Raw genomic sequence first — 25,096 nt, 5'->3', positions numbered from 1 at the left:
AGCTCTAATCATATCAACTTTGTTGTTTTAGTGCTTTCATTTCATTGCTTTTTGTAACTTCAACTCATATAGAAAAAGAAAAAAAGATTATCCCTCCTATAAATATTAATCAATATACAAGATTCAGAATTGTTAAAAACTCATAGAATTTATAATTTTATTGATATGATAAACCTTTTTAACTTTTATCTTTAGTTGAAGCCAAATATGAAATGTTTCGATTTGAATCTTATCTAATTTAAGATATATTCGATACATCCTTTAAAAGGATATTTAGTTGTGAAAGATGAAAATATTTGAAGGATTATATTTTACGATTTTGGAAAAGAATTGAACCCATATATGTTTTTAGTACAAAATTTACCCACAAAGAATGGCCCTACGTTAATATCTATCTCGTATTGTATACAATTGGGTAAAAAAAGAAATGTGGTACCAAGTGCTTGGATTATTATGTCCACACAAATCAGATTTAATTTGGAGTCAAACTAAAAATATATTGTTCAAAATTAAAGATATTATTAAAATAATTAATACGTCACATAATATTATATAAACCCTAAATTTTATAATTCCTTTTAGTGAAAACAACTCACATAATGAATCATCCAAACATAAGTAAACAAATCCTCATTGAATAAAATTAGACTATCTATTTATTTATTTATTGAAATAAAATGTAATGTGTAAAGCTTCATATTAACAAAAAATTAGAAAAATGATCATTTTATTTTATCAAGTCACGTGAGTTAATTTTAACCTCTCATCCAATTTCAGAATAAAATTTGATTTGTGGTATAAAATTTAAGTATCAGAACACTAGAATTAAACCATATAAATACTCAGATTTTTGTTACAAGTTCATGTAGGTCATAATATAAAAAAAAGATTGATTTTATCGTAAGAAAACGAAGATATTTTAAAGAATTTCAAGGAATTTATATATATAAAAGATTGGATTTTATTTTATTATTTAGAAGGAGAGGAAGAGAAAGGGAAATACCGAAATTGGGTCTCAATAATGAGCAACAGAAGAAGCAAAGGGATTATTGAAAGAACAAAGCATGTCCCTCAGATATCGTTATCGCGAGGACCAAAAGTCAATCGCCCCCCCAACGGTATCCGCCCACCGACCACCGACCGACCTTCCCCCTTCTTTCCTTTTCTATTTTTTCTTCTTTTCTTTTTTAAATACCGTTTTTGTTACTTTTTTAGGTTTTTTTTCTTCTAGATTTACTTTATATACTTTCTATAAATGTTTGCCTGTTTCTAAATATAACAGCTTAATCATAATAATATTTATTACTCCATATGCTTTCTATAAATGTTTGCCTGTTTTTAAATATATAGAGTTAATCAAAATGTTTATAAATATAATGAAATTTTATTCCCTCTACGATTATCTATAAAATAAAAGACATTTTTTTAAAAAAAAATTGAAAAATGGAAGTAAAAAGTTAGTTCACAAAACAAAGAAAGTAGAAAGTAATATATAAAACTAGAAGTCCACTTCAGGTTCCACACAAAATGACAGTCACCCTCACCCCACCCTTCCACCACCGCCACTACCACCAATTACATTAAACTATTCGATAAAACAAATACTTCATACACTAAATACATTCTTTTTTTTTTTAATCTCCCCCACCCCTATGGCCTTTTTTTTCTTTTTCTTTAATGCTCCATCGTATATTGAATAATTAAATCAACAGAAAAGTAATTCAAAATCAGGTTTGACTCTCAACATTTTATGATCATAAATTATATATATTAAGAAGCAGTAAAATACAAAATGTTTATAAACAAACACAACACAAATCTTTTGAAAATATAATCAGATTCAGATCAACTGAACCGGCCTTGTTCAAATATTGCGTATCTAATGACATAATCTCAAAGTATTCTCTCTTCATCTTACATGATTCAAAAATTAATATTTTATGTTGGTAGGTTGAATTGAACAAATATAAAGAAACACATTTCCTTGCTTCTTAATACTAAACATTTAAATAATATACATTTTATTTTCAAATTAAAATACATAATAAATTTCAAAACTCAATTAATAAAATATATATTAGTATGATATTACATTTGAGTTATTTAGGCCAATGAAAATGTTTGAAGAAAACAAAATTATTTTAAATGATTTAGAGAATCGAATTAAATAAATTATAAATTATAAATTTAAAAGGTAGATAAAGTAGAGAGAGGAGTAGGAGAAGTCTAAATGATATAATATTTAAGAAAGAAGAAAGGTAGTAAGGTGAGAGGAGAGAGTGTACTGAAATGTCACGTGACACACCACAATAACAAAAAAAAGTTTTTATATTATTGAAAAGAAAAAAAAAATGAATGTTTTATGGATGATTGGAAAAAAGTATTGTATATTATATATATATATATATATAAAAGGCTGTGGAAAGGTTTAAAGTAGGCATTATTCATTTTTATTCACGTTGCTGTGTGTACGTATCTCAAATATAAACATTCAAAACATTTAACTAAAAATATAATAAATGTCCTTCCTTCTAACAACTTTTTTTTTTTATTTTAATAATTATGACTCTTTCATTTCATTTTATAAATTTATGGTTGCTTGGTTTCTTCCTCAATTCTTTACTCTAATTATATTCATTTTAAAAAAATATATATACAAAAACATTATTTACCAAATTGCAATCCTTGCTCGTGCTTTCTTTTAAAAAAATTAGTATAAATTAAATTTGTAATTTTTGTTGAAATACATATAATTCTTTACCTATTAGTTGATAATTGATAATTTAAAAGTGCAAAGGTTTTTTTTTTTTTTTTTTTTCTAAACAAACTTGTATTTGGAAGACAAGAAAAAAGAAAGGGAAAAAAGGGATATACTTGTACACACTTTCACATGTGTGTCTCATTTGTTTTGCTATTTAGTTTCTAACAAATATGTCTTTTGCTTGTGATTTGATTAACAATTCAAATGTTTGCCTTAAAAAAGAAAAGAGAACTTAAAGTGTTTTAATAATTATGTTATTTGAAACCATTTTTATTTCATATCTAATAATTATGGTAATAAACCTTTAAGTCATCTAACACTTGTATGAATTTTAGAAGGAGAAAGATTCTACCTTCTAATTATATTCAAATTATAAGAGAGTAAGAAAGATTATTCGTCTGGAAAGAAATTTTAGTTTTAAAATTAATTACAAACTCTAAAGAAAAAAAAAATGAAGATAGTACGTAGAAAAAGGGTAATGAAGATGGATGGGAATGAATTATGTTTATTTGTAACCATTTTTATTTTGATTAATATGGTATGGGAGATGGATGATTATATGAGTCATAAATTCAAATATTTGTTAAAGTTTTGGATTTGATTAAAATAGATGCAACTAACCAAAACAAAATTGATATAATTAATTTTTAAAAGGGCAAATAGGGATAAGGGGGGGTGAGATTTTGATTTTGTCGGTGAATTTCACTTTAGGCGCACATAAATATAAACCTTTTTAATTTCTAATTTGTTGAGATACGGAAAGGAAGAAAGAAATATCAACGTGGAGGGTAATTGAGATGACAAACTTGGTGGCAAACTACTACTAGACATTAGTATTAACCTCAAACAAGAACAGCGCAAAGAGGAAAAAAAAAAAAAAAAAAAGAACAAAAAACAAATGCCCACTTCAAAGCCAAACCCTTTTCCCTTATTCCACAAAATTCATACCCATATTTTCCCTTTCTTTTTCCTATGAAGATTTCGATTTCGTTTACTTAGTTTTACTCAAACGGGCATCTGAGATTTCGAATTGGGTCGCCATGGACGGCGGAGGAGTACCAGAAGCTACAAGAAAAAGATCAGGCCTCGACAATCAGAGGCTCTACAAAGGGATAAGGATGAGGAAGTGGGGCAAGTGGGTGGCTGAGATTCGAGAGCCCAATAAACGCTCTAGGATTTGGCTCGGCTCTTACTCTTCTCCTGTCGCCGCCGCCAGGGCCTACGATACCGCCGTTTTTTACCTCAGAGGCCCTTCCGCCAGGCTTAATTTTCCCGAGTTGTTAGCAGGGGAAGGCCGTGGAATTACTGCCGGTGCCGGGGATATGTCGGCGGCTTCTATACGGAAGAAAGCCACGGAGGTTGGGGCAAGAGTGGATGCTCAGGAGAGTTCCTTGGGCCAACAGAGTCGGAGCCATCATTCCCACACATCGGCATCTCCGCCAGAGACGAAAGGGTGCAGCGGGTTCTTGGATCGGGTGGATTTGAACAAATTACCCGACCCGGAAGAAGAAGATGAAGAAGGGGATGGTGAGTTCGAGTGGGAGAGAGTCGAGAGACACTGAAATGAAATTCAAACACAACAACTCAGGAATTGGGGATTTTTTTTCTCTTATTCAAAGGCGCCAACACGCGCCGCCGAGGTATGTCACCGCCGATCATCGTCCGTCCCCTGATTTGCCTCTCTCTGTTTCTGTTTAGGCAGCCTCCATCTAGGGTTTTTTCTTTTTCTTTTTTTCTTATTTGTTTCTTTTTTTATTTTCTTTATGAGTTTTTTTTTTTCCTTTCTTTAACCAAAAAGAAATTTTGGCCCATGTAGTAATATTATGATTATGAATGAATGTACATTAACTTAGGAACCCAGTTATGATAATGATGATAATGATCAAATTTCTTCCTTCGTGTAACTGGAATCAAGTTCAGAAGACCCAAAATGAAGACTTTTTTCTTTTTTTCCACCACTTTGTTGACAAATTAAGAGGAATGGATGGATGGATCGGATGGGCGTGACGTGAGAAATCAAGGAGGAATTTATAAGGGGAGAAAATGAAAAGAAAAAAAAAAAAAAGAAAGAAAGATTTTCTCGAGAAAGGGATAGGAAAAAAGAAAAAGAAAAAGTCGAGGGGGGAAAATGGAGTATTGCAACAATTTTAGAGGAAGGAGGAGGCAACAGGGGCCTACAAAAAGCAACCAATTAGGGCTCCTCCCTCCTTCCTATAGCCTCAGTCAGTAACCACTAAAGCTTGTATAACTACTAAAGTGATAAGATTTTTGAGAAGTTAGGTATTTTCTGGTTGCCTACTGTTTCTTCGCCATGATTAAATGAGTTTGTTTTTATTAACCAACATATATCGTAAATTCGGACAGTTTCACTCCACACCCCTATTGATTTTTAGTACAATGTACCCACCCCAAGGGAAAATATATACATATATATGTGTGTGTGTGTATGTGTGTATGGTAGAAGTCAAATATTATAGAATGGTAAGGGTATTTTGATAAAATGAGTAGAGAAGGGAATAGTGTGGGGTTGGGAAGTTGGTGGGGTATTATTAAAATTGTAATTGTAATTGTTTTGTTGTATGGTTGAGTTTTTCAACGAATTAGTGTTGTAATTAGCGAAGGTGGTCAAAGAAAAAGGAGGTGTTGGAACACTCGAGGAACGAATAGAATTAGCGGTTCGGTTTTGGTGTTATGTGTGCAGTGTTTTTTGTTTTTAGTTTTTAAATATGTTTAAAAATGTTATTAGCTGTTTTCCATGGGGGAAGAAATTCAATGCTTTTGTTGGTAACAACTTTAGCGTAGAGGACAATGTTTGGTCCAGAAATGCCGGAGTTGATAAAAACCTTTTTATTTAAGTAAATATATTTTAAAAATTGGGGATGGGGATGAGAACTTGGGATGTTGTTTCCCTCAATTATTTCAATAATTCGTAAAATATTTGAGAATGGGGGGTGGTGTGTAGTGTTTGATTGAATGAACTGGAGATAAGGGTCCAGCTCCAGCCGGACGCTAAAAAGAAGCGCCAGTACAGTCGGTTGGTGAGTTGTGTGGGCGGTCCCAGCCTTTGTAGCCTTCCCTTACAAGCCCTTTCTTTTCTATATTAACCTACTACTTTCATTTTCTTTAACATTGGTTTAAACTTATCGATTTGGCCGCTCCCATCTCCACTTTTTTTTTTCGATTTCCTCCTCAGAACAAGGATGCTAAAGACATTAACATTTAGAAACCAAATCAATTGTTACATTTTGAAACTTATTAGTGGCCGTTGGTAACTACGATATAAGTATTTTAATTTTTTTTGTGTTACAATAATGGATAGTTTGATAGATCAATAAATTTAAAAGAGTTGACACGGTTTTATTTTATATTCCATGCTAAAATAGTCTTGTTTCTAAATATTCCATGCTAAAATAGTCTTGTTTCTAAACAGGGACACTCATTAGGGAGACCAAATTGTAATCAAACCAGGTAATAGAGGAAGAGGAAGAGGAGATTTGATATTGGTTAATTAATTTTGAGGGATGCAATGTTACTTTGTGTAGTATTGTCTGGGTCTTCCACATCATCAATGATTCAAGTTGTAGGACTGATCCAAAAATTGCAAAATTGGCCAAATGTAGGAATTTTACAACCGACACACATCGAATTTAGGTTTACAATGAATTAATGGCTATTTACTTTTGATTGAAACGGGTGGATTTAATTTAAGCCTTTGAGATTGGACGTCCAAAACCAATCCACCTCTTAATTAATCTATATGATGTACTACCTTCCAAACCCAAATCCGAAGCCAGTTGTACTATATTATGGTTACAATGGTAGATTTGTTGTAACAAAACATTAATTGTTATAACTTTAGATACTTAGAATTAAAGATTGTTACAATTAGTTTTGCTTCTACGGCAAGACGACGAGACAAACTTCTTTCTTTCTTCTTTGCTTGAGGCAAATATTATCTTTAGATTTAAATTTTAACTATCACACAAATAATTGGATTATGGTGGACATCTTAATATGCTTATACACTAATTAATCGTTGGAAAGTTATAGATATTAAATTAAGGGGGACATTAAACCTTTGCTAAAAGTGAATATTAAATTAGGATATTCAATATAAATTGTTATTTTGTATAAATCTATTATTAGTATAAAAGTTGGTTTTATGGTGGACATGACATAGTGTTGTGGGCTTTATATATGTTTGGACAACTGGTCTTGTAACTCAATTTCAAGAATGCCCCAACACTTGCAAATATTTAGAAGTTGGTCCAGTTCCAAATTACAATCAAGCCTTGCCCAGCCACTATACTATATACACACATGCATGATTCCCAAAAAGTATAATAATAATAATCATCATCATCATCATTTGTTCAGTTAAATCAAGTTAGAAAAGAAGTTTTCTGTAGTCTTACGGTCTTAGAACTTACAAGTATTTTCAAATTTTAAAAATTAATAACAGAAATATTTTTTTTTTTTTTTGAAAATTTTCGAAAAGAAAATGGTTGTCATATAGTCCTTGTTGATTATTTGTGATTTTTTTTTTTTTTATTAAATTGAATTTGTAAGCACAAATATTAGTTTTGGAATGCATGTCATTCCTACACCAATTAACCAAGAACGATTAGTCATTCAAAAAATTCTCTTTGGAAAATTGAAGTTGTAACTAAGGATAATAATCACAAGTGAAGTGAGTAACTAATTAAATGATGTAATTACAAATGTCATATGAAAATATAAGACTTAAAGTTTGTGCAATTCTTAATATTTATGTATTCGTGTACGTGGCAGTAAATATTACAACTTCCCAACTTTCTACTATTACTTTTTTCAAAGTAATATTTCGAAGTGAAACATTCTTTTTTTTACAGAATAATTTAGAAGAAGGATGCACACTCCCCCAAAATTTTGAAGAGATTAGGCTATAAGTAATGGCATTTACGGTAACTCCAAAAAATGTAATTTATTGTTATTCCTAAAAAAACAAAAATGTTATTTATTGTTTCATCTTGCTTTCATTTCCAAAAAGGTAAAATTGATTAGAGGAACCATATTCATCCTTTTTTCTTAAAGAAAAAAAACGAAAAAAAAAAAAAAAAGAATGAGAGAGATGAAAAAGAAGGAAGCTCAAAGTTCACTTGGGGAAAATGTATTTAAGTGAGCCATTTGTCTCACCATCAATAATTTTAACAAAAATAAGGTGTTTATTGATATATATTTTAGGTAGTGTTTTCAAGATACATAGATTTTTAAGAAAAAATTTAATTACTTAGAAGTAATTTGAAGATGTTTGGAAAAAACACGTTTAAAACGCTACAAATTACTTATTGCAATTAATACTTAACTTTTTCCATATTGAAATATACGAAAAGAAGAAGAAAAAACTTAAGTAATACATAATTTTTATTGTGTTTGAAATTCCATTGGTTTGAGGTATCACACTTAATAAAGGTATTCAAATATTCAATCATTCTTAGGTATAAAGGTATAATGTAACCTCCATATTGATATATAGAGATAATTATTGATACTATTACATGACAAAATAGAAGTAAATTTCAAAGAGTGGTATGATTAAATCAAAGAAAACATTATCAAAAAAATTTTAATGTGTGTGTGTGTGTGTGTGAGAGAGAGAGAGAGAGAGAGAGGAAAAGGAAACATTAGATCCCCACCCATGTTATTGTTGTTTTGGGAAATGACTTATTACCTCGTATGAATCAGCTATGTTTGTGTTTTGTGTTTTTGTTTTTGTTGTTGAATTATGAGAGCAAAGGAGATGAAAGGTAAAGGGTTGCTGCCAAATTGCAATACAGAGACCAAAAGGGGGGTTTGGGCTTTGGAGGTGTGTAAACTATAATAATGATGGAAAATGGGTGGGGATTGATGATCCATTGGTTCTTTCACTTTCCTTTCTTTCTTTCTTTCTTTTTTTTTTCTTTTGTAACTTCACAAAAATGAACCTAAAAACAAACCATACTCTCATTCACTACCTTTTACCAAACCACACCCTATTTCTCTTTCTTTCATCCCACCATTTTCCAATCTTCTCAATTTATTCAATAAGATTGTTTACTGCTTTAATTAGCAATTGTCTCCTCTTTTTTAGATTACAAAAACCTCACATTACCACATATATCCTTCTTTTTATTATTCATTTTTCCTTTTTTTTCTAAACCATGTCTATCGTTATATTTATTTTGTTTGTATATAATAAACGTTTTTCTTTTCAATTGCATAATTTCATTCTCAAGTTGTCAATTATTCAATTGTGATGTTTATAATTTTTAGAATCGATAATATTTGTGAAAGTAAGTTTAACTTAGTACCAATTGACACAATATAACATTTTAGATGTGAAAAATTCGATCTCTCAATCCTCACAGAGATTATGCTAGCAACAAAAAAAAAACTTAATAAAAAGACTTTACAAACGATATTAAATGTTAGTATATTATTTGACCCGAGTAATGTCAAAGTCATAGAAAAAAAATGTACTTTTACACTTAGTGAACTTGACTCAATAATTTAACACGACTTCGATTTAAAAGGTTAGATCTTCAATCAAAATTTTTGTTTTATATAAACGAAGATTGAAATTTGAAGATCCTATTGAAAGTTTGCTTTGTTTTTTTTTTTTTTTTCTTCTTCTCCTTCGAGGAGCGGTTAGCACTTAGCATCATTTCTATATGTAATTTTTTTTTAATAAAACGAGGTTAATGGTTTTCTTATATGCATTTTAATAAAATATTTTTAGTACTGACATATCAATAATGTAAAAGGACAATGATGATAAGAAAAATATTTGATTGTAGTCTCAGATTTTGTAGATTCAAATAAGCTAAATATTACCTATTATTTGATATGACAAGGTCATATTATCACTATCATTATTCACTAATTAATTAAAACATTCATTTCTACAACATTATTATTCTTTTTCTGCAAATAAAACACTTTTACTTAATTCAAAATAATATATTGTGGAAAGGTTGAAAACCTCTGCAATCCACCGATATCAGTTCACACCACCTAACTATCTACTTTAAAAAATAATAAATCTTAATTATAATTGATAGTAATTCTAGAGAAACTAATGGAACGTAAAACAATTTTGTTTTTAGAAAAATACAAATACAACAAATCTATCTATGATAGGCTTGTATAGTCTACAAGTAATTACTACCAATGATATGGTTTATTAGATTAGGTTTTTGTTTATAAACAAAAGAAGTGTATCGTTGGTATACTTTGTTACATTTCCAATTTTTTAAAAATGATATGTTAGTATTTTGATTATGATCTATTTCTACCGATTAAGATTTGGGATTTTTGTTTTTGGAAAAAAAAGAAAAGAAAAGTTAGAAGGAAATGTTATTTGAACCCAGATAATATATAAGATAAGATGTAAGAATAAATTAGAGTGAAAAAGAGCATTAAGATTTTTGCTTAAAACAAGTAAGTGTTGAACATTAATAAGCTTTGGTTGGAAACAATCCCACTTAACTAAATTCATGCAAGCAATTGAGAATTGCAGAGGTTAGTAAATGTTTGCATTGAATTTTATTATCAGAAAGAAAAAGAAAAAAAGAAAAGTGATAAAAAGAGAGACTTTCATAATTTTAGTACTATGAAACTACAAAGTACCCAAACATTTGTACTATTCCTTCATGGAGTTCAATATCCTATTCAATGATTTCTCCATTATTTTTCCCCTCCCAAATAATAGATAAATAATTTATTAATTTTTTTTTTATGAAAAAAAGAAAAAGAAAAAAATAGATATTATAGAAAGTAATAGAAACAAAACATGTTCCATCTTGTTTCAATAAGGGGGATTCATACTTTTTGTTTTTTTTTTTTTTTTTTTTAATTTATTTGTGATGTAAAGATTAGGTAAAAATTATTGTATTTGAGTTAAGGGTAAATAATTATGAAATAGGAAAAGAGTTTATATAGGAAAATTAAAAAATTGAAAAAAGTTGTGGAAAGGGAAAAGAAAAAGATAGGCACGTGATTGTCATTTTGCATTAAATTAAAAATACAACTGGCCTTTACAAGAATGTAAAAAAATTTCTTGAATTGGACATGCATCCTATTCCTATATATAGCACTTAGCTGTTGTCCATTTGAAAAAAATACCCTAAATTTATTGTCCAACGCCAACAATTGTAGCTTTACCTCATCAGCTCCCCTACACAAACATATTTCACTAAAACCAACCCTATTATATTCATCATTCATTTTCCACATTTCTTTTGCTTTCTAGCAACATCTAACTTATCATTTCATCCAATCATCATCTTTCAACAATTGGTTCATTTCTAAATTCACTATTTTAGATACTCATCCCTTCTTTAAATCTAGTCATGAATTAACATAATATAAAAATTCATATTTTTAATATTGAAACAAATAGAAGGATAGATTTGAAACAAGGAGTCTTTCCTTTCTCCTCTTAGATAAGTTAAAAGAGGCATTTATATAAACTAGTTTCTTATCCAAAAAGAAAGATTGTAGTTTTTTTTTTTTAAAAAAGGAAGAAAAAGATTAAAGACAAAGTTGATGTTAGAGATTGTGAAGAAAGCAAATACTTTGGCTAAAAATGTCAAAAGAAAAAAAAAAAAGAAATTGATATAATAGGAAGATTATTATGAACAAAAACCTTTCGAATAGAATGGAAAAGGCAAGAACCTCATGCCTCAATTTAAATTTAAATTTAGTAAAGTTTAAAAATGAGAAAGAAAAATAAAGAATCTAATTGTTATTTATTAAGAAAAGAAAAGAAAAGAAAAGAAAAGGGTCCAAAGAAAAAAGGACTAATTATCTAAAATGAGGTTGACTGAAATGTAAGGTTACTTTTATTTATTCGAAAATGAGGACATGTGTCATTATTGCAAAGGTTGGGTTCTTATCCTCAAAAGCCTTTTTATTGAGTTTTGGGAGGGCACACCACACATCAAAGACACCTCTCTTATTCTTCTAACCTTTATAAACAAAACAATTCTCCTTCTCCTTCTCCTTCTCCTTCTCCTTCTCCTTCTCCTTCTCCTTCTCCTTCTCCTTCACATACTATTGATAAATACTCCCAAATTTATTGTAAATTTGTTTAATGTGTTTAAGAAATAAAACAAATTTCAAAAATAAAACTTTAATTTTTCTCATCATTTAAGCCTTTAAGCCTCTACCAAAGAAAATATTTGATTTCAAACTCTTTTTAGTAACTAATGATTAACTTAAATGTTAATCAAGACAATCATAATAACCATTGATTTATTGATGTGTTTTCTACATTATTCTACATCTTATTATATTTCTAGCTATTTTTAGTTGCAATATCTACAATACCCACTTCTTTATTAGGCTTTACCGAATATTTTAGATTAATTAAGATAATTAATTGTAATGAAGCAAGGTAAATTAAATTGTGTAAGATAGAAAGGTAGGTCAAGGCTACCAATATATATATATATATATTTACTATATTACCATGATTTGGACACATTTTTCGATGCATTGTGCTTAGAAACTAAAGTACAATAATCATACAAGTTTTGGAAAGACAAATGTGTGGACATGCATACCATCTTATTTAACTCATTTGGAAATTGATGTGATCATATTTTCATCCAATTAAACCATACCTTACGTTTTTCCTAAATTTGACTTGTCTTTACATTTTACTTTTAGACACAGCCAAATCCCTTTTGTGACATACATACATACATTTATACTTATATATCCAATCCAACAATTTTCTCCCACATTTCCCTTTTCTATATATATTTTTGTCCAAATATATTCCTTTGAGTTAATGTATAAATAAGTAATCTTCAATTAGTTTGATTTTAAGTCAAGTTTTTATATCTCCTTCTTCCATACAATGTTTATGTTATAAGCCTTCTTTTAGTTTAGATTAAAAAAGGAAAAGAAAAAAAAAATACTTCAATCAATTAATAAAAAGAAGTTTCTTTTCGTATTAGTTAATCTAACATATTTATTGATATAAGAAAAAAACCCTTCCAACTAGCTAATCTAATGTATTTTATTTTCACTCTCAATTAATGCCATTTTGCTTAATGAACGTACACATACAACCAACTGTTTCGATCATTGTACTATTTCTCTCAAATTTACCTGGTTTGACTCAATGCAAATACTTGCAATTAAGTTGGCCACTGCTCATCAACCCACCGTGAGGTAAAACAAATGGAGAGATAGAAATGTAAAAATGGAGAGATTAAAAGGAATGTTTGGAGGGGGTTAAAATTGGGGGGGAGATGAGAGATAGAGAGGAATAATAGAGTGGGCCTAGTGGGCTACTCGAAGAAAGAGAGAGGTGGGCCTGGGCTGGGCCCACTCTTTACACTTTGCAAAATTCATCTTCCGATGTCTTAGCCTCGTCCCCCTTCCATTATGGGAAGGTCGCTCACACGTATCTCACGAGACATACAATTTAGGTTTTTTTTCTTTTGGTTCGAAATTTTTGGGTCTCATCTTAGAATCTGTCGGCTACCCATGACGTGGCTTCTTCTTTTGGCTGACTATGATTATCGTTATTATTTTAATACCCTCACTCTCACTTTGTTTATTTCAAATATTAATTAATTCTAACTGCCTTTTCTTCTTCTTCTTTTTCCACTCTTATAATTTGGAATTTGGTTTTCTTTTTTTGTTCTTGAAATCAGGCGCCTACAATAACAACATCAAAAAGATTTTTATCAGTGAAAAATTATAGATGTGGAGCATCTACTCCCAACTCATTCTCTCTATTTTTATAATGTAATTTTTAAGTTCACAGAATATTGGAAAATTATTGGGATTTAGGAATTAAATAATTGGAAGAAAATAAAAAAGAATAAAAAAAAATAATGTGGATGATGTCAAGGATGATGCTATCTCTCTAAAATCATACAAATCTAATTGTTTTAATCGTATGGTGGAGATGCCTTGGTCAAGGGTTTTAACTACGCTACTTCTCTAGGGTGTCTTACACGCGCCTCATCCCTTTTCCTTTCCTTTTCTTTCCTTTCCTTTCTTTTCTTTTAAAATAATAATAAAAAAAAATATTCCCTAACAACTTGTCTTATCTATTTTTAGTGAAACAATATAAAGAAACTTTTTTTTCTGTTTATTTTTTTAGAATGGCTGTGTTTACTTTATCTAGCCAGCACTCAATTATGGATTACTTTTTATTTTAATGCTTTCTTCCAAATTAATTCCTTTTTTTTTTCTTTTCTTTTTCTACTATTCTTTTGTTTCATCGGAGACTTTCAAAAGAATCTACAAACATTACTTTTTTGTGTGTATATTATGTATCTTGTTTATTTAGTGAGATGCAAGCATAAGATATGTCATTTTAATTACCCATGAGTAAGTTATAACATATATAACATACAACTTCTTCTTTGAAATTGTTGTTCAATATGTGCATACTACTGCAATCCCAGATCAATCTACTTTTGTTTAATGGAAAATTAAAGTCTTTCTTGGTAGATTTATTTTGTAGTTAAAAGATGATTTTTCATTGTTTTGAAAGTTATTAAAAAAAAAAAAAGAATTTAGAAATTTTAACACATGCGAATATTAGTGTGTCGGAAATATATATATATACATTACAAATGTGATATTAAATAATGAAACGGAGGGTTGTAACTTAAAATGCAATTAAGGAGTAAGATGAATTATGATATGGTAGTTAAGGAAATGATTAAAGATTGAGAATGAGAGAAAGAAAAAGATGAGAGAGGGATCAGAGAGGTGAAAAAGATAGAGGGAATTCAATGATTGCTCAAAAACCCGAAATGTAGAAGTTGGATATATTTAGCAAATCCATTTTCCAATTGGGAAACAACAAAATTGCATACAGACATTAAAACAGGAAAATCAATTATATCTAAATTATAAAAGAAGAAAAAACACACACACACACAATCAAGAGAAAAGAAGAGAAGAGACTGAGAAGCGCGTGTGGAAAAAAAATTAGAAAATAGGATGAGACTTTTTTTAATCTCAACTGCAAAGGTAAAAAATTAGAAAGAAATCATATCAATTCTCATTAAACTAAATTTATTTCTCTAAAACACATAATAAAATACACATTAACAAAAACTGTTTAACTAGATCGATGCTTATACACCTACACAAATGTTATCTAACAAATGTAACCTATAATAAAAAAATCAATCGTAAATATCGATCTTAAATATATAATTATATTCTAGTCTTCAATTCTATTTTTATTGATTATCACGTTAGACTCACATTATGATGTTTTAACTCATTATTATTATTATTAAATTATTTTTCATTTTATTCACAAATTTCAAAGAAATTATTATATGCTTCAATAGATTTAAGTTAGAGATAGTATATGGGTTTGGTTGAATAAAGTATATTTAGCGTAACAACCAGTAGGAGAGTGACAAGTTTGAAGAATTTCATTAAGTAGATAATTATGAGAAACAAACATATATTGTAAAAGACAAATTTAAATGTTGCTTTAATATATATATATATATATGTTGAAAGGGAAAAAAGAAAGGTGTTTGTGCCTAAATTATGTGTAGACAACCTTTTCCCATTCTCTCTGTCTATCTCCATTTGAAGGCAATCTTCCATTTTTTATTTCAGACAACCTATATTGTTCAGGATTACATATTATTATTTTAATTAAAATCAATAATTGGAATAATTGTGCTACAATAACGATCCTATAATTTTTTCCCCCTTACAACAATTAATTCCCTTTTTAAGGAATAATTTGAAGATAAATTTATAAAGGACTTACTTGTTGTAAATAGATTTGTTGAAGGGTGGAGATGGATTGTGTGAAAATATAGAAAGGGTGTGTATGTAATTGTAAATTAGAAAGTTAAGGTTGGTGGAGAGTAAAAAGTGTTTAAAAAAAGAGTTAAAAGTTAATTTGAACTGCTAACTGATTACTTTGTTTTTCAACCTCAATAAGTAACTATTTTCTTTTATTAAAAAACAATTAATAGAATTAGTAACTATTCTTCTTAGGGGTAAAATTGGAAATGCCCATCTAATCAAATACAAGTATTTTCAATTCAAATTTCAGTCGCAATTTGATAAAATGATGTGTTTGGTTTAATTTGTTTAATTTTGTTTTCCCAATCTCAAAACATATACACATACATTTATATCTATCTATATATATATATATACAGACACGTTTTTATAGAAAAGAAAATAAATAAATAAATAAATAAATATGGTGTTTCAAAAACACTTTTTTATTATGTGAATTCAAACATATGAAAATACTTCCAGAATTTTGGATTATGTAGAGACCGCTGGATTTACCAAAATGGCCTCATTCGGTTTTAAGTCAAAATGTTCATTGAAAAGAGTATTAAATATCTTAATTTGAACTTTCAATTTTTTGACCAGAGATGAACAGACAATTATTTCAATGAGTAGTTCTCATAAAAATTCCAACAGTTCATTCATTAGAGCAATTTATTAATGAGTATTATAATGCAACTTTCAACTTATACACTACATTAATGGGTTTTGAATTATGTTTTAAAATAAGTTTAAAATTTAAACACTTACCTGTTTTGTTAGGATTTGTATGAATGTTTATATAAATAATCTGGTTTGAAAACTTAATTTCTTAAATTTTGATTTTGAGTTTTTTTTAAAAAATAAATTATTTTACAATATCATTTTTTTAAATACATCTTGAGAAGTAAAAAAAAGCTCTCAATTTTTTAAAATTTTTTTTTTTTTCAAATTTAGACACTTTAAAAGTTAATCCCAATACAATTATTTTGATTCAGACTTTCTTAGAAGTAAATTTAATTTAGCAGTGATTAACATGATCTTTTATCATAAACATCTAAAATTGGATTCTCTTATATAAGATATATAAGATATAGTTAGTTAAAATAAAAAGAAAATTCAATTTATTTAATTTTCTTACATAACACTTATGTACAAATTTTAGAAACAAAACTTTTTAATTTAATGGTAATTTTGGTTTAAGTAAAACCTATACTTTTTACAAACATTTTTAAGGTAAGATTTATTTTGTTTAGTACCCTATAAAGTGAAAGATTTGAACTGTATGTCTTCCCATAGTTAACACATGCTAAAGGTTACTTAATGAATATAAGGTAACTTACATTTTTGTAAAAATAAAAACAACATTGCACATCTCACAATATATCTTAACAAATGACAACCAAGATCACAACAAAAGTGTATTTAGAATAATGATAATAAAAAATAAAAGAGAGAACAACACGTAATGATTTTGGGTGAAAAACTCTATAAACAAATTTTGGGAAAAATGAATTTTACTATATCAAATAGAAGTTGCAAACTTTAATTCTTATAAGGAAATAGCAAGCCACCTTATAATAAGAAATTTTACTATTTTGAGATGTTTCGACAACTATATAAGTTAATTTATAATTGTTGGTCATCGAGTAAATACAATAGCTCTAGTTTATCTTCGATAGAGTTCAATAGCTCAAACCATCCTCAACTAATATGAAAGTTGATTTAAGGGTAAAGAATTGATCATTGACAAAGTATAAGATGACATGACCTAAAAAGTCTCCAATAAAACTTGATTTGATGAATAATAAGAAAATTTGTTGAAGAGCGAAAGATTATTAATCTAAGAATTTTGTCATAAACAGCAAAAACTCATTACAAGTTCATAACCATATCATTCATGAGGACTCGTGAGTATTACTAAGTTAATTTTTTTTTATATATATAAAAAATAACATGCTGGACATTTTTGATGAATAACATCACTGTCAAATTTTATACTAAAAAAGTGTGTGAACACAAGCCATAAATATCCCTACTTTATAACTTATAATAAGGTAACTCTCCTTTCAACCCAAGTATGTACCCAATTCTCTTTAGTGCTATAAACTATGTTTATTGATTTGATCGTGTCAATGTCCCATTAAAAAAACACCCAACATTGATGTCAGCTCACCCCAAAGACCTTTTAGACATGTTTTTTTATGTTACAGGTGATCAAATGTTGGCCTTTATTGTCAACAAATGTGCGAATAAAAGATAAAAAAACAATAATTCCCTCAAAGGATTTTGCTTTACTAAACTCTAATTAATTTCATTGAGCTTAGAATTTACTTCAATGTTTGTCAATTTTCTTAGAAATTTCGAAAGCTTTCATTTCATTTATGTGATGCCTTTAATTTTTGTATATGTAGAAAGTTATGTATATATTAATTAATTCACATCAATTTATAATAGCACTATATATATACACTTATATCAAAAATTTTATTGTCAACAAGAATATTACTTAGTAGTTAAAATATTTGTTGTAGATTCCAATGTTTCCTCTAATATTTATGATGTGATATATATATATATATATTTGTTTACATTGGACATGAATGGAAGAGAGTTCATCGAATCTAATTAATTAAAATTTAGGGATACAAGTATAAGCAAACTACTTGAGATACATGATTTATGTATTTAATTTGGATGAGCACAACCAAGTTGGAAGTAATAGGAATTAACACAAGACTAGGACTAGCATTGCTATAGTTGAATATTTATTAATTTGAACTATAAAGTTAGTCATTAAAAATCAAAGCTCCACCCAACAAAGTCAAACATACGTTTAACATAAACACAGAATTAGTAGTTTAAAACAAACTATTTCTTGGAGATCTAAAGTATTTAAATTCTGATCTCATAGTTTCTTCTTAAAGAACCTCTCTTAAATTATTTATACTTCAAAAAAACTAATCAAAGAAATTAGTTCAAGAATTTCTTTTATTAAGATATTCTTTTTCCTTTTAAAATTACTACTAAAATGTATTTTTTTTTTATGAACTCAAGTGTAGATCTACATTTATTTTCAACAAAAAGTCAACTATGTTATATTTACAATTGTCCAAAAATTAATGTTAATATGGTTTAAATGAAAAAAAAAACCCAAAATATTGTTTGCAATGGTTGAAAAAGGACTACAAAAAGTAAATATCGTAGCAATTATATAATACCGATTAAAATTCAAACCATTGTATTAATCAACATGTTAAATAATATAATATTAAATTTATTTTAACCCATAACTTAGAAATTCTAAGTGAATGAATGATTTAAGAAAACAACATTATAGAGAGAAAAGAGGAAGCAAACTTGTCGTTAGGATGAAGGCAAATCCTAAGTTATATTTTTGAAGAGTTATTCTTGCCTTTAACTAAATATACCTAAAGATTTACCCCCGATTTTTTTAAATTAAAAAAACATTGAACAAAACTTAAATATTTAACTAATAAACAAAATGACATTTACGTAAAAAAAATAACAAAATGTATAGCAAAAAGATAAATACATATATCACACAAAGATTGATAAAAGAGTAAAAAGTCTAAGACGATTATTAATATGTTTCACACACTTCTTAAATTAAAAGTTATAATTGATAGCAGTCATCGATGATAGTAATTGATAGTTGATAGTTGTTATATGTTGGTATCGTTGAAAAATGATATAAATTAACAATAAATTTTAATTTAAGAAATGTGGTGTAGGTTGGGATCAATATTTGTTATTTTTAGTTAATTATCTAAATTGTGTAGATAAAATTGAATATTTTTAATTAGGAAGGGGGGGGGGGGGGGTGTCACGGTTAAAGTAAAAATGGAGGGAGTGGGGAAGAAGAGAGAATTGAAAAAATAAGAAGAGGAAGAAAAGAAAAAAAGATATATAGGGAGAAGGTATGTTTTAAATTTAAAATATTTAAAAAAGGAAGAGTGTAATAGGAAGTGAGTTTTTGAGGTGAATGATGAATGATTAAATAGATATTTTAGGAAATTGAGTAATTAGCTATCTTTCTTAGTCCTTCCGCTGTCTATTTCCATTATTGGGTAACACAAATGGAGTAGGAGAGAGAAACCTTTTCGATTTCGCTAACGTGGGAAAGTTGTGTAAGAAAGAGATGGTTCTTTTTTTTTCTTTTCTTTTCTTTTTAATTTCTCTTTCATTCACTCTCTCTCTCAAATTGTATTCTAGTTTTGTAGCTCATTCATACATTGTTTTGTTTTTCCAATAACAAAAAACAAACAATCTGGTAGATGCAAACTTAAGATTACACACAAATAAATATACATTTGGTTTAGGTTTACACACAATTCTCTCATCTCATTTCCTCCCTCCTCCCTCCCTCCCTTTTCTCTCTGTATAAATTTCATTTTGGCAAAATCTTCATCAATCCAAAAAGAAAAACAGAGAGAAAGAAAGAAAGAAGGTGAGTTATTAAGGACGATGGATGGATGGGGTGCGAGGCTTTCTTTCGGTTAAGTAAAATAAGCCCACCCTACAAAACCAAACGAAAAAAGAAGAGAAAAAAAATAGACTTGAAACTCAGATATCCTTTGGAAAAGGCAGAAGAAAAAAAAAATGTGGGATCTGAACGATTGGCCTGATGTAAGGGAGGAGGATGAATGTTCCTCCGCCAAGACATCCATTGAAGGTGAAGGAGATGAGGAAAAAGGGAAAAGAGTGGGATCGCTTTCCAATTCAAGCTCTTCTGCTGTGGTTATGGAAGAAGAGGAGGTGGAAGTCGAAGGTGGTTCCGATGAAGAGGAACCCACCCCCATGGTTACTCGCCAGTTTTTCCCACTCGAAGAAACTGAAATCCCAACTCCCCTTCCACATGCTTCTACCACTTCTGCCCCTCCCGCTGCCGCTGCCGCCTTCCCTCGGGCTCACTGGGTTGGGGTCAAATTTGCCCATCCCGATCCTCTCGCCGCTCTTCCTAATAATTCTTTAACCCCCACCGACCTCTCTCACCCCATTAAAAAGAGCCGCCGCGGCCCAAGGTCACGTAGCTCCCAGTACCGCGGCGTCACTTTCTACCGGAGAACCGGCCGTTGGGAGTCACATATTTGGTCCGCCTCTCTCTTTACTCTTCTTTTTTTTTTTAATAAAAAAAATACACTATCTCTCTCTCTCTCTCTCTCTCTCTCTCTATACTGCAATTTCTGTTCCCAAAACCCACTTCTGTTTTTGGAATTGTGCAAGCAATTGAATTGAATTGAATTGATTTGATTTGATTTTCCAATTTTTCTTTGTGTTCTTGCTCTCTGCAGGGATTGTGGAAAGCAAGTCTATCTCGGTATGTTTGGTTTTCTATTGGTTACTCTTTTTTTTTTCTTTCTTTCAATTAATTCATTTATTGTGTTCTAACGAAGAGAGATGGGTTTTATCGTGTTTTTCTCCACCGCATCAAATGAATTTGTTACAGGTGGATTCGATACAGCACATGCAGCTGCTCGGTGAGCACTCACAGTTTCCGTTTCTGCTCTCTCTCTCTCTCAACCACAATTCAAAATTGAAAATGGGAATTTTCATTTTGTTGTCGTTATTTTGTGTGCAGTGCTTACGATAGAGCGGCCATTAAATTCCGAGGGGTAGAAGCGGACATAAACTTCAGCATCGAAGATTACGAAGACGATTTAAAACAGGTTTAATCCCATTTAAATTCTGCAATTATACATGGCTTGGTTTGTTTGGTTGTTGAAACTATTAATTGTTTTTTTTTATATATACTTTTGTGGACTGGACGAACAGATGGGAAATCTAACAAAGGAGGAATTTGTGCATGTACTTCGCCGACAAAGCACTGGATTCCCCAGAGGGAGCTCCAAATATAGAGGCGTTACGCTTCATAAGTGTGGAAGATGGGAAGCTCGAATGGGCCAATTTCTTGGCAAAAAGTAATTCTTTCCCCTCTTATTTACTCCTTTTCCCTTTTTTTTTTTTTGTTTTTTTTGTTTTTTCTAAATTTTCTTAATCAATCAATCAATCAAAAATTACTCTTCCCCAATTTTACAGGTATGTTTATTTGGGTTTGTTTGATACGGAGATTGAAGCAGCAAGGTCAGTTTCTTCTTCTTCTTCTTATTATTATTTTTCCATCTCTCTGGACAGCTAAGTTTTAATTTGATTAAATAAAAAAAAATTAAATCCGGTGCACATGATGGTGATAACGATAGGGCTTATGATAAAGCTGCAATCAAGTGTAATGGCAAAGAAGCTGTCACCAATTTCGACCCCAGCATCTACGAGAATGAACTGAATCCGACAACTGGTAAAAATTAAAATTAAGAGAAAAACGCAAACACAGAGACTTAGACAGATTATTGTTTTTAACTTGGTGTAATGAGTTTTCTTGTGTTTTTGTTTGAATTCACATTACATTCAGAATCAAGTAGCAATTTGGGGGATCATAGTCTTGATTTAAGTTTAGGGAATTCAAGCTCAAAGCAAAACGACAGCTCAAATAATGGTTCCATAGGTCCACAACACCATTCTTCTTCTTCTTCTTCAGCTGATTGGCAACGCAATCACGGATTTAGGCCTCTTCAGGTAATTCTTTTGAAATTATCATATTAATTTTAATTAAACATATGGGGTCATTTTGAATTTAGTGGGAATTAATGAATGTTTATTATTGTAAAAAGCTAAATTTGGAAAATGGAGGAGGAGGAGGTGGAAACAAGAATTACAATAATAATGTAGAGAGAAGGAATCGGTACCTGGAGAGTGAAACCATGCAGCTGCTGAGCCAAACACACATTCAATCTCCATCTCAATTCAGCCGCCCGCACACGGTTGGTGGTGCACCAGATCATCACCCCCACTCCCAAATATTGCTTCACAATCACAATAATCAAACCTTCAATTATCAAGTACGTACAAATAAAACGTGTACTAAAATTTAGATGCCTCATGCATGTTCTGATTTTGGTTATTGGATTTGTTGTTTGAAGATTGAGTTTTCAGGCAGCAGTAATGGTCATGGAGGCCGAATAGTAGGAAGTGATCTAACATTATCTTTAAATGATCATCTTCAATCGGGGCCATCTCAAGTTCTTGCAAGTGCTGCAGCATCATCAGGATTCGCACCCCAGATTAGACCTTCCAAAAATTGGCTGCACAACAATGGCTTTCATTGTCTTATGAGACCCTCTTGACATCTAAAAAAAAAAAAAAAAAAAAATCATGAAACCTTAATTTTGTTACTTTTTTCATTTATTTATTTTTCTCTCTCACTCTCTCCATTTCCCGATGAGAATCTAGAAAGAAAGGAAAGATGAAGTCCCTCCCAAACAAAAGAAAGAAAAAAGTGTAGTAAAAATTGAAGGCAATGGGTGGAGAAAAAAAGAAGGGTAGAATTTTTCTGACCGAGAATTATTCATTGTGCATTAGCATTAGCAATTCCCAATTCCTTACACATTTGCTTTGTTTTTTGTCTACCTATTCACCCTCTATCTTTACCCTATTATTACACATTTCTCTTTTGAATATAATATATATAAATGTTAGAAAGAAAGGGGAAGAAGGTAGTGTAGTTGTAGTTGTAGTTGTAGTAGTACCTAGTAATGTTGGCATTATTTGTAGGCTCGTCAAATTGAATGATCATTTTCCAACGATTGTCATTTTCTTTTTATTGGGAGAGATTCCGTTTATGTTGTCTCAAATAGAATATATATAATAAGCATGGGAAATAAAATAATAATAGTAATAATAAGTAGTAGTAGTAGTAGTAGTTTGTATTTAGGGGGTTATTTTTATTTTAATTTGTTGTAGGAGTGGACTTGGGGGATGAGACAGAAAATAAATATTAAGAGGGGTTTATACAAAATTAGGAATTATTTTTAAAAAATAAAAATGAAGTGTGTTGAGAGAGTGTATTGGAAATGTCACTGAATGGTAATGAATAGTCAGCATCATGGTGTCCTTTGAATCAATTCTCTTTCTCTCCCTCAGCCAAAAGCAGTCAGACAGTGCTATTATTATCACGATTGGTTCCTTTCATCCTTACCCCCAAAACCACCCCTCCTTCTTACCATTCCTCTGTTTTCTTTCTCTTTCTTTTTTAATTAATAACTAGTCCATTATAATCCTCATAATCTCGATAAACTTAAAAGATTCATTTTTTTCTTTTTCTTTTTTCTACTGTTTTCCGCATTGGGTAAAAAAGGTAGAGAAAAAGGGTAAGGGGGGGTGGGATTTGAGGAGTGAGTAATAATAATAATCAATAAGGTTTAGTCAGATTTCCGTTCCGGTTTAATCAGAACATGCATGTGAAGATAAAGCAAACCAAGAACTTGAGAGCATACGAGGAAGCTAACAACAAACGTTGTCATTTTGTATTATAATCGTTTTTTTTTTCAAAAAAAAAAAAAATTCAAATTCAAATTCCAATTCTGATTTGATTTGTTCGATGACAGTGGGATTATTCAAACCAAATTAAATAGATAAAAAAGGTTAGCTTGTTTGGGGATATATAAATATTGTTTTTTGTAAAGTTTGGTAGGAATGTGTATAAAATATTTGGTTACAATTTCGTCACTCACTCCGTCATCACTCATTATTTTAATCAAATGCTGTGATTAAGTCTGGAAAGGTTAGCACCACATCCTGTCATTTGTAGGGATTAATTTACTTTTTAAAAAAGAAATGATTAATTAAGTAGTCAACCAATGGATTTGAGATATGATTATTGTGTGTTTTTTTTTTTTTTTATTATTATTATTAATAAAGAAGAAAAGGGAAGAGGTTGGGGGTTAGGGAGGGATGTGATTGGTTAATACTAATTTAATTGAAGTTGTAATTACTAGTAGATTTCATTTTCCTTTTTCATTTTATCAAATGCAAATGAAAAGACTTTTATTATTTTGGGGGAGGGGGGAGGGGGAGGGGAAGGGGGGATTGAATACGTTGGCAATGGCATTGCATCGAATCTACGGAACACTGCAAAAAGGTAAGATGGAAAGAGATTAAAAAATCTCAGCCTACTACTACCTATGGCTATGAGAGGCTATATGAAGAATTAGGGTTGAGGTTGTACCCTTGAAAATAAAATAATTGAGAGACCAAAACAGAGACACACACCAAATGCAATACATATATATATCTGAAAGAGAAACACATTCCCCATAGGGGAAAACTTCAATTTTTAATATAAACCAAATGAATGGTGATGATGATGAGTCTGTTGTGTGTTGGGTGTTGGGAAAATACAATTTTTTTTTTTTAAAAGGAAAAATAGTTAATAAGAAAAAAGAAAAAGAGTAATCAGGAGGGAAAAGGAGAATAGAAAAGAAAAGTGAGTGTGTTAGATCGCTTTCATTGGGTTGAGAGAGAGAGAGATAAAAATTAAAGAGAGGAAAATGGTTTCCGTTTGTGAAACGAAAGGTTGCATAAATATAGAGAGTGCTATTTCCATTTATGGAATTTCATGCTTCCCTTCGTCTTCTCCACTCTCTAATATTATAAATAATTCACTTTGCTTTT

At 29.9% G+C, this 25,096-nt stretch overlaps 2 protein-coding genes across 2 annotated transcripts; both read left to right on the top strand.

Annotated features, from left to right (window-relative positions):
* Positions 1-3,513: 3,513 nt before the first annotated feature.
* On the top strand, positions 3,514-6,667 carry LOC103484790 (ethylene-responsive transcription factor ERF011). The gene is made up of 2 exons (XM_008442082.3): positions 3,514-4,401; positions 6,192-6,667. Exon 1 carries the CDS (start codon positions 3,802-3,804, stop codon positions 4,321-4,323), a length of 522 nt encoding a protein of 173 aa, XP_008440304.1. The 5' UTR covers positions 3,514-3,801; the 3' UTR covers positions 4,324-4,401; positions 6,192-6,667.
* Positions 6,668-19,631: 12,964 nt separating this feature from the next.
* LOC103484789 (AP2-like ethylene-responsive transcription factor TOE3) lies at positions 19,632-23,032 on the top strand. The gene is made up of 10 exons (XM_008442081.2): positions 19,632-20,682; positions 20,884-20,909; positions 21,039-21,069; positions 21,171-21,258; positions 21,365-21,510; positions 21,629-21,673; positions 21,790-21,884; positions 21,999-22,162; positions 22,258-22,485; positions 22,567-23,032. The coding sequence occupies exons 1-10, from the start codon at positions 20,192-20,194 to the stop codon at positions 22,768-22,770; spliced, it is 1,518 nt and encodes a 505-aa protein (XP_008440303.1). The 5' UTR covers positions 19,632-20,191; the 3' UTR covers positions 22,771-23,032.
* The last annotated feature ends 2,064 nt before the right edge of the window (positions 23,033-25,096 follow it).

Source organism: Cucumis melo, chromosome 8 (genome assembly GCF_025177605.1).
Source record: "Cucumis melo cultivar AY chromosome 8, USDA_Cmelo_AY_1.0, whole genome shotgun sequence".
Classification (NCBI taxonomy): domain Eukaryota; kingdom Viridiplantae; phylum Streptophyta; class Magnoliopsida; order Cucurbitales; family Cucurbitaceae; genus Cucumis; species Cucumis melo.
This window is presented reverse-complemented; position numbering and strand designations above follow the sequence as displayed.